This window comes from Siphateles boraxobius, unplaced genomic scaffold (assembly GCF_051911475.1).
Source record: "Siphateles boraxobius isolate OS27281-9 unplaced genomic scaffold, OSU_SipBor_1 61, whole genome shotgun sequence".
In the NCBI taxonomy this organism is placed as follows: Eukaryota; Metazoa; Chordata; class Actinopteri; order Cypriniformes; family Leuciscidae; genus Siphateles; species Siphateles boraxobius.
Genome location: NW_027509188.1, coordinates 4,184,532 through 4,203,207, shown reverse-complemented (window position 1 = coordinate 4,203,207; position 18,676 = coordinate 4,184,532). Strand labels below are relative to the sequence as shown.

Sequence of the window (18,676 nt, the reverse complement as noted above, 5' to 3'; positions counted from 1 at the left end):
GGTAGCTTACCATCTTAGTGCCTCAGGATTCTTCAAACCTCACCAGCAGACATCAAATGTCTCTTCTGTACTGGTATCAATGCTTCCAAATGTTGCCAAGACATACATTGAACAAATAACAGCAAGCAATGTTATTTACAGCACATCAAAGGTCTGCATTGATGGAACTGATTATGATGTAGGAATGTTTTTGTCCGTGGGACAAGAGGACTGCGTAATTACTGTAGAATTGAACAGGTTCTCCTGGTTAACAGTAGTGTTCTTTGCCTAGAGCACACATCACACTACATTGAACACCTGAGATCTTATGAACTTTTCCCAAACAATCTGGCTGTTCACACCCCATCAGAGCTAAATGACAAAACACCTCTCTGCGCTTACAACATAGATGTAAGATTGTTCGTGACACCCAAACGTTTCATATTATTACACTGAGGATTTGTTGAAGCAGGTAAACAGATGACTGCAACATTCTCTTGTAGCTGTTCCACGTGCTGTGTTTTTTTGTCTTTTAGGAACCAAAAGATGGCTGCTGCCCAGAAGCATGTGCTGCGTGTGTATGTTGCACGAGACACCGCCCTGAAACTTACTCTACTTGAGCGACCAAAGTCAGTGGAGGAACTGAAAGAAATAATGCAAGAGAGGTTCAAGCCAAGACTGGATGGGGACTTTAGCCTACACTATTTGGATCCGGACTTTGATGGTGATCTTTGTATTCTTGTGGACATCCAGGAGTTACCAGAGAAGGGTACATTGAGAGTTGTCAGACCTGAAGGTGACACCTCATCTACTGTATCTTCAGACACAGACATACTCCCACATGACATGTACCTGCGTTGCAGCGCCAGAAGAGTTGGCCTGATCTCTTTGTTGTTCCTGCTTTTGGTTATGAAATGGATCTTATACTAGAAGAAGGAAATCGGGTTTATGAAGAATCAGCACAATTGCTGAAGTTAAAGAGGTCACAGAAGAGTGAAATCCTTAAAAAAAGGGCAAAAACGATCTTCAGTTTTAAACCATACCCACATGAAAAGGAACTGGCATTGGCTGCTCAAGCTTTGATTACAACTCATCCATGTCTCAGAATGACGGCTGGTGAAGGCGTGGAGTTGGGATGGAAACGTCACATAGGGTACAAGGTTGCGTCTTACCGTAACAATCTGGCCAAAGCAGGGGTTGCAGAAGTAGCCATCAACACAGGGAGGCGGAGCCGAAACAACCCCGACAATGATCATCCCCATCGAAACATAAAGAAAGCTCGAAAAGCTGAGGTCAACTACATCATCAACCTACCGAAGGATCAAACCCCAGCCACTCTGGAAACAATGAGAGAAGAAATCATACATGAAGTCGAAAAGACTGAGAAAAACCAATTAGTCATAGGCTAGCTCATGAACACAACCTATGCCCTTCGTCGCCAAGAAATCGTTGCAGCTCTTGTAGCTCCACGGGTGAGAGACGTCGTGGACAGATGGCCAGCCCTACTTATGGAGTCACAGGTAAGGAGTAACTTTTATTATTTTACTGTTCTCCCTGTTGAGAGCAATTAATCAACATGACTCTTTAGCATGCCCAATTTGAACATGAATGATTTTTCATATATTTAAATGACTGTTTTAAAAATCTAAGTTATCAAAAAGTTCACCAAAAAGCAAATGGCAGATGTAAAAGTAGACAACACATCATGCTGTGACACATTTTTGCCATTCACAGTAAACAAAGTATACAGAGATTTATTATTTTAATTTCCTTTAGATAACATTATACAGCCTGTTTTAAATTAAAGAATGACAATTAACTTTCTATTTTGACCTTGGTTCTGACTCATCCCTAGTAGAATTGCCCTTGGTTTTGCTACCTGGCAACTGAAAACTTCTTAAAATATGTTCACAATTCTGTTCCTAATTCATCTTTGTATATTTCTGTTTAATTCTGTCCATATACAGGTGTTTGCAGAGTTCCACCGAATCAACAACGTTAACCTGCGCAATCAATTCTACAAGGAGCTGGACAGACACACGCCTAAACTCATCACCTTGTTCAGAGACAAGGCCACCAAGACTGGCAAGACAGCGGAGGAGCTAGCCAAGCTCATGAGGATTTTTGACCTTCAGGTGAATTTTAAACTTTACATGATTCAGAAACAGATTGTTAACAGATTATATTCAGATAACTATAAGAAATCATAGTGTGAATTGCCTGCACTGTGCCACGAGGTTAAGTGATTATTCCATGAACACAACATTGTCATCTCATCAGAGATAGACATCTTGAAAAGATGTATTCTATCAGAAAGAGGTACCTTTAAAAGATGCTTTATCAGCTTCAATTTGAAGAAGTCCAAATAACTGCTGTTTTCGTGAAATTTTATTTACAATTTTAAGTTTTTTCCTTTGTGTGTTAAAGTATTTACAATAGAAAGTTATTAATTTGAAAAATGTTTTACTGAAGAAATGGTGACCCAAAATACTGAATCTACCATTTATAGCAATGACCACCATCAGAATATGGAGCTATTTAACACTTTTATTTATTTATTTCTTTAAGTGTTTGCTCTGCATTTGTGTAATTACTATTGTAACATATTTTTTGTCCATCTAGGAACAATGTGATGTAAATATGAGACGGGCCCTTGTCCTTTGTGCACTTCCTGTGTACCTGCGTGAAGATGCCTCCAGGAGGCATTCATTCTTCAGGACCTGTAATGTAAGTTTCAACTGAGTTTTCAGTTCCAGAATAGCAGATCTGAGTTAGGTAATTCGACTCTGAGTATGCTAACTCTGAGTTGAGCTTGTGCCTGACTAGTAGTATAAAGTAGTGGTCGACCAATATATCGCCACGGCCGATATATCGGCCGATATTTGGCTTTTTTAAAATATCGGCATCGGCCGATAAGTTTTTCTGATTAGCCGATGTGTTGGAAGCGGGACTTTTATTTTGACGGCGCTACGGACTTTTATTTTGACGGGCGGCGCTGAGAACACCAGCACCTGAGAAGAGAACACAGCGCTCACTCACATTCTCCGTCTTCATTAGTTTCCGATCTCTGTCAGTCAGATCTAATATTTTGTTAGACAGAACCGGTGGCTACAGAACTGGTCAAAGAAAGTAAATGGTATGCGAAAAAGTAATACGTTTGCTTTTATATTATTTGTAACCGAAAAGGCAAACAATCAGCCTAAAATACTTTCTCATTTACTGTCAACATTCAGCAAATGCTTATCTACATAATTTAAACAAATCTCTGAATATCTAATAAACATTTAATTTCACAAACCTTGCAGATTGAATCGAATCCAGCTGTGATATCTTGTGAAGTGTGCGTTTGTAGCCTGCATAAACGTGTTCCTGCGAGTGACGGTCCGTGCGCAGTGAGTGAATGCGAACAGAAGATCGGCTTCACAGGAGACGTGATCGAAACACTTTAAATCCTTCATTTTAAAATATGCTGTGCTATATCCAGTGGCCCACTGTGTCATATTCATGTCGTTTTCACTGTGTGCTGTATGTAAAATTAGCGTTACCTTGTCAAAAGTCAAAGTAAAAAAAAAGTCTTTATTTGAAAAAATATGATTATCAGTGATTACTGATCAGTGCTCGAAGTGGGGCGGTACTCACCGGTACGCAGTACCGGCACTTCTACATTTTACTCTTAAGCGTACCTGCACTTTTTCTTGCGTACCGCTACTTCTCGCATGTAGCCGGTACTCGACCACTGACAGAAAAGGCGCCAGTGTCACGCCCGTTGATATAGGCCTACTTCGTTTGCAGTCCGTATGCAGTGCGTATTTTTTCCGCACACATGTTAACAGGTTCGAGCTTTCACACAGCACGCGCATGCGGTCCGTCAATGCACTCCTGGTGCTGTGCGTATACAGCAGTGCAGAGATCGTTCCGAGAGTATTTTTGCTGTGCTGCACGCGGTGAATTAAAGTGACAGCTCATGGCTCGTGGTCAAAACACAGATTGACATGAAAAAATAATTTAATTAAATAAAATGTAGTAATCTAAATGTATTTTTGGACTTGCAGGCTTGGAGGAGTTCCGTTTTCGCACGAACGTGCACACTCGCATGACTTGTTTTAATACATTTATGTTGTTAATAAATAACAATAAGTTTTTTTTTTCACTGTAGAAATCTCAAATGTCATGATTTGCCAATGCAAGAGAGTACCGGCACCTTTCTTTTCCCACTTCAAGCACTGTTACTGATTAATTACCAGATTACTGAGTGCCCTGTTACAGTGTTTACTTCCTTTTTATTCACATATTCATATATTTTTAAACAATTACTTTATTTGTGAAAAATTCTGTAATAGGATTGCAGATTCAAGAAGCATCTAGTATAGGGCCTAAGCATGTTTATTTTAAAGATTTTTTAATATGTTTAAAATTTATCAAATGTATTAAATATTGATTTATATAAATCTAAAGTGTGTGTGAGTGTATGTGTATATATATACATATATATATATATATATATAATATGTATATGTGTGTGTGTGTGTATATATATATATATATATATATAAATATCGGCTTTATATCGGCCATCGGCCACCCTGCTCTCTAAGATATCGGCATCGGCATCGGCCATCAAAAAACCCATATCGGTCGACCACTAGTATAAAGCCATCAATGGAGCTCTGATACTGTGATTCTCCATGGCAAACAGGAAGCAGAGAGGTAACTTAAAGGGTTAGTTCACCCAAAAATGAAAATGATGTCATTAATGACTCACCCTCATGTCGCTCCAAGCCCGTAAGACCTCCGTTCATCTTCAGAACACAGTTTAAGATATTTTAGATTTAGTCCGAGAGCTTTCTGTCCCTCCATTGAAAATGTATGAACGGTATACTGTCCTTGTCCAGAAAGGAAATAAAGACATCATCAAAGTAGTCCACGTGACCTCAGGGGGTTAGTTAGAATGTTTTGAAGCATCGGAAATACATTTTGGTCCAAAAATAACCAAAACTACGACTTTATTCATCATTGTATTGTCTTCCGGTTCTGTTGGGGATCCGCGTTCACGAGTACCACGGAGGCCTGTTTGAGGCCTACCACGTCCTTATAAACCAACCTCTGCACCAAGCTGCATTACTCTAGTCACCCCAGAATGCAGAGAAAGGGGTGAGCCTTGGCCTAACGACTCCCATGGGAGGAGGCTGTTATACAGGGATGCTAGAAACCTACATTCACAAAGTGAAGAGTCAGAGGAAGAAATGCTATTCTAAGCAGAGCGCCTCATTATCCCTGGCACAGCCTAGGCCAGCTACAGAGGAGGTGGCCCTGGTGAGGGCCAACCTGCAAGCATAGATTTATCTGAGGGCTCGGAGGAGCCACAGCCTCTAAAGAATATAGTCTGTTTTATTCTATACAAAGGGCTGCAGAATCGCTCAGCCTATTGAAAACCCAAACAGAGCTCAAGGGGCGAAAACTCAGAGAAGTCAGACAGACCCGTGGGCCGGACATAAGATCTATCTGAAGCTCTAGCGTCAGTCAAAAAAATATCATATGCTCACATTCAGGGCAGCATCACATTATGGGCAGCATCATATGCCCATCCCCAGGCCTGATGTAATGAAAGGCTGGGGGGAAAGGAGAGAGGAGAGGGCAGATTTCGTGTCCCTCCGGGGAGGTTATCCATTACCGCCGCTGTGTGCGGTTGTGCTGGATAACCTCCCTCAAATCTCTCCTGTTGTGGGAGTCACGCCTCTTCTGCGACCTGCTCCTCGAGAGAGGGGGCGCATGAGAGGCGACACTGGCTCGCTGGCCCTGCCTACGGTCCTCAGACCGTGAAGGGCCAGGCCCTCCCGCCTGCCTGGGCATGAAACCGGATCTCAGCGGTATGCAGGTCCTAAAAGCAGCTGAGCGCGCCTTCGCCTCCCTGAACTTCCCAAGCACCACTTCCACGGAGGTGCCAAGAGTTCAGAGGGCGAAACCAGCGAATCGAGGAGAAAGGCCTTCTCTTTCTCCCCGACGTCGGCCAGGTTTATCCACAGAAGTCTCTCCGTGGCCACCATCGCCGCCATCGACCGACCGATCGCGGCAGCAGTTTGTTTGGTGGGCCGGAGCGCAAGAACTCCTGTGGTTCGGCGCGGCTCAGTAGCCGCCTCAGGGGACATCCCTGCTCCCTGGTTGTGATCCTGCAGCAGGTCGGCCTGGTATGCCTGCAGCACCGCCATGGCACCAGCCTAAACCGGTGCTGTGTATGCTCTGCCATTCAAACGCGGTGTTGTCTTTAACGGTTTGGATGGCAGGGTTGGAGCTCTCAGTGTCGACGCCTGCCCAGACACGAAATTGTTCGCAAACGACTCCTCAAACGGGCGGCATCGACACATACCCATGCCTTCTCGATCTTCGTGTGAAAATCAGGAAGGAATGGAAGGCTTACCTGAGCTGGTGGTGTATGGCCGGGGAGAAACCGATCGCCGATTTTACCGCGAGCGGTCTCTCCTCTCGCGTGTTGCCATGGCAGCTACAGCCTGCCAGCGGCACGCTCCACAACGTCCGCCAGCTCTGCATACACGGGGCAGGGTGGCTAAGAGGGTTCAGGATCTACCTGTTTATAAACCTCCTAAGCCATCTCATGCTCGTCCTGAAGAGCAGCAACTGCAAGAAACCGTCGGTGAAAAATCCTCATCATTGACCTGTAGTTAGCCTTGTCAGCCGTCAAACCATCTGAGAGGTTTACAGCCCTCTCAAAATGATCGACGAGCTCTATCTGGAAGCCCATGATGCAAGTCGAAGCTCTGCCTTGACACGAGCGGGACCACGAGGACCAGACGTTGAACCCCCTTCACTCGAGAAGAGGGCCAGATGATAGCGGAGCATTTCAAAAGAAAACCGCTCACAGTTCGCACAGAGGGTTCCCTCGAGAACCTCCCGTGCACGCTCTTCTCCCAGGCAGGAAATGCACAGCTCGCTGTACATTTCATTTTCTTTCTCTTACCGTTTCTTTGAGTAGCATTTTCAAACAGACAGTCCCTGAAGATGATGAGATGATTTGTCATGTTTGCAAGGCGCCCTTATATACTTCCAGGTCGCACGTTAATCATTCACGCTATGATTCATGGGCTGTCGCCGGTCAATGTGATTGCCGTGATTTGATAGTGATTTCAGACACCTGTCACGCCTGGGGCGTTCCCCATAGCGTCGATGACGTATCGTTGAGTTCCCTTCGAAAGGGAACCCAGGCCAAACATGCACAAAAACACCTCTTACAATCTATTGCAAATTGAAAGTAAACTGAAAGTAAAATCTTTTAAATGCAATTATCTAATCATTTAAAAACATTATCATGTGTAAACGTGTTATTTTATCAATTGTTAGGGTTTGTTTTGTTTGAATGGCTAATATGTCATATGAATGGCTCAGCTAAACAGGCCAATAAGAGACTATTAACTACCTCATTCTAATTATATTAATGTCTAATTAAAACGTCTATAACGTGTATAAAACTGATCAGAGATCAGGTAAAACCCACAGACACTTCTTCATTGGTTCTCAGTGACTCATTATTCATGGGTTGACAGAGATCATTGTCCCCAGGGGTAAACCATTGAAATTTCGAAGTGTTTCAAAACAGTTATGAAAATGAAGCCGCGTTTACTGAAATCACGTGACTCTGGCAGTTTGATACACGCTCCGAACCATTGATTCGGAACAAAAGATTCGTAAAGGCTTCGAAGCTTCATGAAGCAGTGTTTTGAAATTGCCATCACTAGTAATTAGTGCCCTTACACAACTCTCACCTGATTTCCCTGTTGTTTGATTTCTCACACTATTTAGATCCGTTCTTTATCTGCCTTCTCTTCCAGAGTGTTTTGACTGTTTTGACCATTTCAAGCCATTCAAATATTGCTATATTTAGTTTTGTCAAGTACTTTGATCTTATTTTGTTTCTCCTAGCCCTGCAGCTTAATTTTCCTCAACCATTTTAGGATTTGCCTCCGTTATTGGAACTTTGCCTGTACCTGGATTAATCTCTGCCCTGTTCCTTGGACTGTGTTTGCTGGTTCTGACCCTGCCTACCTCTTGACCACTCTCCTGTCTTGCCCTCTTGCATTGTTGCCTTGTTGGACTGCCTACCCGTTGCTGACCCTTGTCTGTCCTTGGACTACAGATTCATCTCTTCCCCCGGAAGCTCGGTGGCTCAGCTGCCTGATTTAATATTGTTTCCTTTTACTTTGCTTTTTGTCTAATAAACACTGTTGGAACTGATCTGCTCTTGGGTTCTCTGGGTTTTTTTTTTCGTCCAGCCATTTCATCTATCTTTAAACTACTTTAAAATACTTTAAAGAAAGTTCAAAGTATTTCAAAGTACTTTAAAGTATTTTAAAGTAGTTTAAACTAATTTAAACTTCAAACTACTTTAAACTTCTTCAAACTTCCTGGTCCAAACTTTCTCAGGCCAACTTAAAGTTTGTCTACAAACTTTTTAATCTAGTTCATTTTTTTATTTTATTAAATACTGTGAGAATCCCGTTAAATCTGATTTCAATGCCACAGCTGTGGAGTATCTATAAGGAGGTTGTTGACAGTATTCTGTTCATGTTTCTACATTTTACATGGCGTTCACTGCCCAATATTGTTTGTGAGAAATAAGTATTTAAACCCACAGTAACTTTCCTTATAGAATGCTCTAACATCTTTTTCAATTGCTTTTCTCCAGCAAACAGCTTAGGAGATCGTTCATCCTAAAATGCACAGATCTACCTCTAGTCCACCTTCATTCCCACACCCACCTGGCCATCAGTGTTTTCATTAAATATGAAACATGCAATAAAATAATAAATATGCAGTCCATAACCAGTGTCTGTCATGCACAATCTGTTCCATGTTCATTGCAAATGTTTTGGATTGTTCTATTAAAGCTCATTATAATCTGTGAGACCAGGTCATCAGCGGAAGCCAGAGTCGGTACGGGACCTTATTTGTGACTATATTCACCTTTATGCTCTCAGCAGTTACTACATTAAATTGAATTTTTAAAAAATATATATTTAAAGATGGACTTAAAGTTTAATCAATTCTCTGGAGAGTAAATGGCATTACATATGTGAATATGTAATATGAATCAAATTAACATTTGTATATTGTTTCTTCCTAAGGCTTCTTCCTTGTAAATCTACAAGGGTTTTCTTTACATTGCCATTTGCCAGCTTTTCCTTGCTCAATTGGAGTTTGTAAGCATCTTTGTTTGGAACAAAATAAGAAAATGGCTTGGTGTGTGTTAAACTATTTCCGTGCATAGCATAGTCAAAGAACCACCTGACACATGAAAGAAAAACAAGACATTCAGAAATGCATAGAACACACCAGGCTTTTATTTAGATTGCAAAATAATTTATTGAGGGCAATTATATAAAATAAATAATATGAACAGAAAAATAATGAGCAAACTATTTACATAGAGCCATGAATAAAAAGGACGTCGCTTGGAAGTTGGAAAAGCCACAGGGGACAACATTTAGGAGAAGAGGAAGGAGGGCATTCTGCGTTTCCTGCAGAGCCTGCTGCTCATTTCTTTTTTAAACTACTCTGAATTTTAGTAGCGGGCGGGGGAGGGGGGGTGTCAAATTGCTCCAAATTTAGCTCAATGGTGCTGTTTTCCAACGCCAATTTATAAATTTGGAATTTAACAATTTCTTTAACATGAGGCGGCATGCTCTGTAGAAAAGCCAGAAGGCCGAGGAGGAAGTGCTCATCTGCGGACAGTGGCGGTTGGGCTGAGGTCGTGCCAGAGGTTGCGCCAGAAAGTCGCTGCTCCACCTCCGACAGACCATCCTGTGACCACTCACGGGGCCGCCGACGGGCTCTCCTCCTCTGTTGGCCTGTGAAATAAAAAAATGTATGCCATGGTCTGGGTGAATACTCGATTCTGATTGGCTGCAGGGTGTCCGTTAAAAAGTGATAGAGGACACCTAGTAAAGTAGTTCTGGTGAAACTGCCTGTTTACAATTCAAAATTAATAAATAAATTGCGCTGCCTACAACAGCTGTGAGTAACCATAGCAACATGCAGTCAAAGTATCCGTTAACAATTTGCTCTATCAAAAGAAACGTCTAACGTTAGTTAGATATTACGTAGCCAGCCTACTAATACAACAATGAGCGACTTCGTTATTTCTTTTAACATTTATGGAGAATACGACAACTTTGACGACTGGGATGCTGCTGAAGAAAGAAAAAATGTAAATAAAACGGAGAAACGACACAAAGAGATAACACCGGGAGAATTGAATCAAATAGAAGACGAAAAAGATGAGATCAACACAAAAAAAAATACGAAATGGGCAGTAAATACACTCAGAGTGTAAGAGCCATAAGTCACTTTTCTTTATATAGATGCGGAAGAAATAATTGTGTGCATTATGCAATCAATAAATAATTAGAAGTAAATAATTGTATATGTGTAATATAATATTTTGTATTAACGATGATGTCATTCCCGGCAATGACGGTTAGTTTTTCTTCTGAAGCAATGTTGGAGCGATACAGTTTTTTGCAGGGGTGGTAAAAGTACTCAAAAATTATACTCGAGTAAAAGTATATATACCTAAATAAAAAATGACTCCAGTAAAAGTAGAAAGTCCTCCATTCAAACATCACTTGAGTAAAAGTACAAAAGTATCCGATTCAAAACGTACTTAAGTACCGAAAGTAAAAAGTAAATATTCAAACTGTAAATATCAATAATTAAACATTGCATATCACTCCCAAAACAATTGATCTGTTTTAATTGAACAAATTATTAGATACGGCAATTAAGAATTTGTTAGATTTGCAATCATAAGAGACAATGAAGCACCTTGCATCAATTCTAAACAATTTCATTAAGTTTAGTGACAGCATATCATGGTGCAATGACTGGTAGGCCATTCTTTGATACAAATTTTACAATTTCAATTCAATTATTGTGGTTTGATTCCGATCTTGATTCAATAGATTCATTTTGATAAATATTTGGTACAGTAGATGCATGTTAATTTTTAAATGAAGAAAATATCACCTAATTCTGTAAACATAGGCTACAGAGAGCCATGTCAGCTGGTATTATTACATGTTAAAAATACATGTGATTTTTATTATAATAACAACTTTATAATATTTTAATTATATAAGTAAAAATATAATAAATATATAGTGCACATTTAACAAAATACTTATTTATACTAATATTACATATATTATAAAATACAAATTTTTCTAGCCAACTAACATATTATGGTCATTAAATGTTTTTTTTTTTTTTTCCTGAGGTAAATGTAACGTTATGTGACATTGTTCTCCAGCTGTTTTATTGACCTCTATCCGCAGTTGAAAAACACTGATTTATTGATATTATGTATAAGGTATATACATTTCGGTAAGTTGTACTGTATCTTTCAACATAGGCTACCTATTATTGTTCATTTGTGTTTATTTACAATTAACTAGTAGTAAAGAGATTAACGGCACCCCATAGCAGGCGCTAGCTATCTGTCACGTCACATTTAAAAGCTCCAAAACGGTATTTATTGTTTGAATTTCATAATAAAATTGACAGAATCTGAGAGCTGAGAATTTGTTCCATATCAAAAGTAACCTACTCTGTCTTGTCTGTCGGTGTCAGTGTCCTCTTTGCTTCGCGATTTTTCTCTGCGTGAGAAAATGGATGTGTGTCGTGAGAGCGTGTGGAAAGTGTCAATTGCGTGAGTCTCACACTGAATGAGTGAGAGTTGGCAGCTCTGCAATAGACATGTTCCATAACATTAGCTGCATCAAACAGAAGATGTGCAAGATTCAAGGTAAGCGGAAATCTCGGGATCATTGCTGGGCAGAGCTGCACCTTCACCTGTTTCTGCGGTCATCTTCCACAATGGCGAACAGACTGCTATGTGAGCGTATGCTGGCAAAGAGCTTGCGCGTTCTTTTTTTCAAAATAAAACCAAGTTTTTCATTGGTTTGGAAAGCCAAGGCAAGGCAAGGCAAGGCAAGTTTATTTATATAGCACATTTCATACACAATGGTAATTCAAAGTGCTTTACATAGAAGAAATTAAAATAATCAAAAGAAATCAGAATAATTAAAACAGTTTAGAATAAAAGATAAAATACAGAAATCAGAATGATTAAAACATAAAATAAAATACAGTGCAAACAGTCGGACGAACAGTGGCACAGTGCTCATTCAGTAAATGCACAGCTAAACAGATGTGTTTTGAGTCTGGATTTGAATGTGACTACTGTAGGAGCACATCTGATCTCTTCTGGAAGCCAGTGTAATAAATACTTGGAGCAGGCTTTGGGAAATGTAACTGAGTAAAAAGTAAACTTTGTCTTCAATATTGTAGTGGAGTAAGAGTAAAAGTAGATGCAAATAAAACATACTCAAGTAAAGTACAGATCCCCAAAAAAAATACTTAAGTAAAGTAACGAAGTATTTCTACTTCGTTACTTACCACCACTGGTTTTTTGAACGTGTAACATTTTCCAGTTAATTTTGTTATTAAACTTGACCGAAAAGAAGTTGCTGGATTATGGTATGTTATTCGAGTTCAAATCACGCTCACCTAAACATGAAGAAGTAATAAAGATGAATATCAAGACGGATTGCTATCACATTGAAAGTCAAAAAACTCGCACGATGGATTTGGAAAGTGAAACTGAAGCGGCGCGGGCGGCACGCACTTGAACCGTGACGTCGTTGGAAAGGACTGTCTGTGAATGAACATTGCAACGTTTCATGATCGTGGATTATGAATATCGGACATTGATGCTGCTACGGTGGATTTAATTAAACAGCCCGTCACAGAGAAGACCGTTGTCACTCTACAGAGTTTCATTATTTGAGGTAACGGACTTTGAACCAGCTATTAATTTTACAAATGCATGTTTGAAGAAGCTGAAATGCACACGTTTGATACAGAAAGGTAATTAGATTGCTTTTAATCGTGTGCAAGCAGTTTGCATTGGTAGAATTAAGATGGCTGAAGGAGGAGAGGATAACGTTGCCGTTTTTGAACACAAGAGGGCGCCTAAAACAACCGAAAGAGCATTAGAGGAGCAACTGCACAGACGCATTGGACAGAGAAGAGCGAAATTATCAGCTCTTACCAGTAAGATCAACGCTATTGAAAAGTTGATGATTGATGAAGAAAATCTGCAGAATGTACAAGATTTGATGCAATTTGACTTTGTACAATTGATAACTGAGTTTAAGGATTTAAATTCACAAATTCAAGATATTTTGCCTCAAGATGAAAAGATTGCAGATCAACAAAATTGGTTTCAGCCTAAAATGGATTCCATGAGACTTTTCGAAAATAAAACAAACAATTGGATTGCTGCTGTTGGTGATAAAAAAGGCCAAGATGATGAGGTTGATGTGGAGGATGATGTTTCTCCTCATGACAGTGTCTCACAAGTATCTGTGAAAAAGAGGGAATCTAAAAAGAAGTGTGATTCAGATATTGAAAGTCGATCTGTTTTCTCCTCCGTATCATCTGCATATGCACGTGAAGATTCAAAACGTGCAGCCCTGATAGCAAGGGCAGCTTCCTTAAAGAAAAAACAACAACTTGAAATCGAAAAGATGCAGCTCATAGCCAAAATGGAGGAACTGGAAATAGAAACAGCGCTTGCAGAAAGCAATGCTAAATTAAAAGTTCTGAAAGAACATGAAAACTCAGAAGATGGCAAATGCAGTATACAATCTAAGTCAAGAAGGGGAATTCACCAGAAGCCAAAAGAACTTAAAACAGAGCAGATTGACGATTCATCAGGTCATTCGTCTGAGAAAGAAAGAAAAAAGAAAGTCACCTCAAATCCAGTCTTTCTTGCACCGCTACAATCGGACACATCTAGGGCCACAGACCACAGCAGTAATCGTCAAGCAGATGACAACATTATTCAAATTATGCAGAAGCAAAATGAACTAACAGAATTGCTTGTGAAACAGCAGACACAAATTCAGCTTCCAAGTAAAGACATTCAAGTGTTTACTGGTGATCCACTGACGTTCAAATCCTTCATCAGGTCCTTTGAGCATACCATAGAACATAAAACAGACAATGAAAAAGACAAGCTATATTATCTAGAGCAATACACCGCTGGAGAGCCACAAGAAATAGTAAGAAGCTGTGAATATATGTCATCAAGCAAGGGTTTTAAAGAAGCAAAACGATTGCTGCAAAGGCATTATGGAGACAAGCTAATCATAGCAAGTGCTTATATTGATAAAGCGCTAAAGTGGCCTCAGATCAAGTCTGATGATGGAAAAGCCTTAAGTGCATATGCTCTGTTCTTGATTGGTTGTCGGAATACAATGGAAGATGGAGAGTTCATGGAGGAAATGGACAATCCTACCAATATGAGAGTTATACTTTCAAAGCTACCATACAAGATGAAAGAAAGGTGGCGATCAGAAGCTTATGACATCAAAGAGCGACAAGGAGTAAGAGCAAGATTTACTCACTTGGTTAACTTTATTGATCGTCAAGCTAAAGTGGCCATGGATCCCCTCTTTGGTGACATAATAGACCATCGCAATGTTGTGGCAGAAAAAGTGAATCGAAAAGAGAAGTATCCTATTAAAAAAGGAATAACAAGGAGCAGTTTTGCTACCAACATTTGCATGGAGGAAAGAAAACCTCAATATGTGTCAAAGAAACAGGTCAGTCCACTCAAGATGCTCAATGCCTTTGAGAAACAATGTATGTTTTGCACAAAGGATCATGCTCTCGAGTTATGTAGTGAAATAAAGGAGCAGCCACATATGGTGCGTGTGGAATTCCTGAAGTCTAAGGGCTTATGCTTTGGATGCTTAACTCAAGGCCATATTAGTAAATCTTGCAAAAAGAGAATGGAGTGTAAAGAATGTTCCCAAAAACACCCAGGCTTTCTACACATTAAGGAGAATCTAAAAGAAACAAAAGATGTTGAAATACCAGACAGGAAGATCTCATGTGCTCTCTTAACCACCAATCAAGTGATTGCACAGAATATAGAGGAGATAACTGTGTGCTGTCAATAGTGCCAGTAAAAGTCAAGTCAAACAAGGGTGACAGAGTTGTAGAAACGTATGCTTTCCTGGATGCAGGAAGTACAGCTACATTTTGTACGGAGGAATTGCAAAGGAAACTGAACCTGAAAGGAAAGCCAATTCAGATTCTGCTGAGCACTATGTGTCAAGATAAGCCAGGAGAGCAGAAATTAATAAACAGTTTCATCCTTACAGACTTGGAAGTGTGCGCGTTGGAAGACACAAAGTACTTTGAGTTACCTAAAGTTTTCACACACAGCAGTATCCCTGTTCAAAATGAGAACATTCCCAACCAAGAAGACATCAGAAAATGGCCATACCTAAGCAAAGTAAACAAACCTAATATCGATTCAAATGTAGGTCTTCTAATTGGAGCCAACAATTCAAAGGCAATGGAACCATGGTACATCATCAACAGTCAACAAGATGGACCGTATGCTGTAAAAACTGCGCTAGGATGGGTAGTGAATGGACCCATCAAAAAAGAAAGCAACACTTCAGAAAAGTCCAAACTGCCACATCATTCAGTTAATCGGCTCTCAGTGGTGGAAATAGAGCAATTGTTGATTCAGCAGTACAATACTGATTATCTAGAGCGCCACTATGAAGAGAAAGAGGAAATGTCCCTGGAGGACAAACAGTTCATGCAAGTAGTGCAGGAAAAGACTAAGTTTGAGGATGGACATTACTGTGTGAAACTACCATTGAAAAATGAAGCAGTCAAGATGCCAAACAATCGAAGAGTTGCTGAACTGCGTGCAGCTAACCTGAAGAGAAAGCTTCAAAGGAACTAAAGTTTGCTTGAAGACTACAGTAACTTTATGAAGAGAATAATAGAGAAAGGATATGCAGTTAAAGTTCCCACAGAACAGCTTGGTCGCAGCGACAGCAGAGTGTGGTATATACCACACCACGGGGTGTACCACCCAAAGAAAAACAAAATTCGAGTGGTTTTCGATTGTACTGCTTCGTTTCAAGGCATGTCTCTGAACGGTCAATTGTTACAAGGTCCAAACCTCACAAACACACTTATTGATGTCCTTGCCAGATTTAGAGAAGAACCAATAGCCATGATGGCAGATGTGGAATCGATGTTCTATCAGGTGAGGGTTCCAGAGGAGGACGCAGATCTGCTTCGCTTTCTTTGGTGGCCAGAGGGCAAGCTGGATGCACCTATAGAAGAATTTAGGATGATGGTGCATTTATTCGGAGCCGCTTCGTCACCTAGCTGTGCCTCTTATGCATTGAAAAGGACAGCAGAGGACAGAAAAGATGTAGCATCTCCAAAGGCTGTTGAAACAGTTTTGCACAATTTTTATGTGGACGACTGCTTGAAATCTGTGTCTACAGAACAAGAAGCAATTGACTTAGCAAAGGGTGTTAGAAATTTGCCAGGCGCTCAATTCGCGCGTAACGCGTCTTTGCATTGACTTAACATTGAAATCACTCGCGCTAGACGCTCTATTCGCGTCCGGTGTGAACGCACCATTAAAGCCGTAGATCATGGAATAAATTAAATTGTTACTCAAATTATCAAGCTTGTTATGCTACACTCTTAATTAAGAAGGGTCTAATTTATGCTTTCTGCAATATAAAAGAATAAATGTTGAACCACACCTATAATCAGCAGGTAGCTATAATCTTTACCTCAAATGTAAAACTTGGCTGGCATTTTTTGCATGTTTTTTTTTTTTTTTACTGAGGGATCAAGCAAACAAACAAATGTGATCCAGAAAGTGTTCCTGTGTTGTTGTTGGTTTTTTTTACATTATTTTTATTATATATTCTGATTTGTATCCATTACGAGGATAAAGTTGCCCTTAACAAATCATTGAAATCATTATTTAAATAAATCCATGTCTGTTATATTTATGCTTATATTACATTATTCTGTACTGAAAGCAAAAAAAAAAAAGCAAAAAAAAAAATAAGTGTCCCTCATAAATATTAATGTAGTAAGACAAAATGGATCAGTGAAACTACATTAACCAATGGAAAATCTCTTAATAAGGGTAAAACTACTGATTTTGTTTTCACATACATGTGTATGCTGATCAACTTCAAACAATGAGCCATCAATGTATGTTTTTTATATAATTATTTAAAATATATATATATATATTTCCGTGTTTACACTGGATGTGAGTGGCACAATGCGGAGCAACTTCAGACCCCCGGCCGCGTCGGCTGATCTGCTCGATCCTACTTCGTGGCAACGTGCAATTTCAATGTTGAAGAATCATCGTATAGGGAATGTGATGGTACGTCACACAGTGTTGCATTATGGGACGTGGGCGCCATCTTTACAAGCACGATTTCTGTTTACCTTTGGTATAATAGTGGGTGTGTTTGGCTAAAACAAGGTAAAATTCAAGAAGAACGGAAGAAATGGAGATTTCGTTATTTGAAAAAACGTTATTTGGACAAACTGTCCACGATAAACAACGTTGATACATATGATTTGATTATGAAGTTGATTACCATCGTATATATATTGTTCTAGCTATTTGACCTGAGAAGCAGATCTCATAGTTAATGTTAGCTTGCTATTTTCAGCATATGTTAAGTTTTCATAGGTTGTGCAAGAAAAAATTTTTACATTAGTTTATAATGCCACAAGATGGGGTAACTTGTTAAATGATTTCCATTACACGAGAGTAGATGTTAAAACTTCATGCTGATTTGTACTCGGCTTTCGCCAAGATAATCACCAACTAAGACGTAGCTTTACAGTAACCTATGCTTCTCCATCCATTCTTTCCATCTGGTGACGTGAATTTTCTGTCTGGTGTTAATACAGTGTATTGCGCGTCAGCACACACAACGGCTGCAACCACAGTGCGGTCCCCCCATAACAACCCTCTGGATTGAGCGGAGTAGGGAACATCTCTAGGGTCTTCAAGTGGGCACCTTCCGTCCTCAGTGTTTCGTCGACTAGCCCACGACACCTCAAGAGGGCTCGACAGTGACTCTGGCGTCCCAGAGTCACCCCCTCCGTCCCCCACTCAACTCAGCCCAGCTTACTGACCTCTACTTCCCTCTTGCTGCTGAGACCTAACCACAATCTCACAATCTCTCCGCAACCCAACCATACGCGCCAACCCGTTTGACTAAGGCTGTCGAGCCCCACTGGTGCGTTAATATGCAGTTTCAGTGGCAACGGTTCCGTATGGCATACCACCTACCACAAAACACAATATCTGCCCAACCACCCGTCATCCACGCAATATACACAGGAACGTAATGACTGTGAATACTATACAACCTATACAAATAAACCAACAGTTGCTGCTGAGACCTAACCACAATCTCACCGCAACCCAACCATACGCGCCAACCCGTTTGACTAAGGCTGTCGAGCCCCACTGGTGCGTTAATATGCAGTTTCAGTGGCAACGGTTCCGTATGGCATACCACCTACCACAAAACACAATATCTGCCCAACCACCCGTCATTCACGCAATATATACAGGAACGTAATGACTGTAAATACTATACAACCTATACAAATAAACCAACAGTTGCTGCTGAGACCTAACCACAATCTCACAACCTATACAAATAAACCAACAGTTGCTGCTGAGACCTAACCACAATCTCACAATCTCTCCGCAACCCAACCATACGCGCCAACCCATTTGACTAAGGCT

At 40.3% G+C, this 18,676-nt stretch overlaps 1 protein-coding gene across 1 annotated transcript; it reads left to right on the top strand.

The window, feature by feature from the left end:
* Positions 1 to 1,091: 1,091 nt before the first annotated feature.
* LOC143718476 (uncharacterized) lies at positions 1,092 to 2,721 on the top strand. The gene is made up of 3 exons (XM_077209537.1): positions 1,092 to 1,499; positions 1,947 to 2,114; positions 2,602 to 2,721. The coding sequence occupies exons 1-3, from the start codon at positions 1,392 to 1,394 to the stop codon at positions 2,719 to 2,721; spliced, it is 396 nt and encodes a 131-aa protein (XP_077065652.1). The 5' UTR covers positions 1,092 to 1,391.
* Positions 2,722 to 18,676: the final 15,955 nt, after the last annotated feature.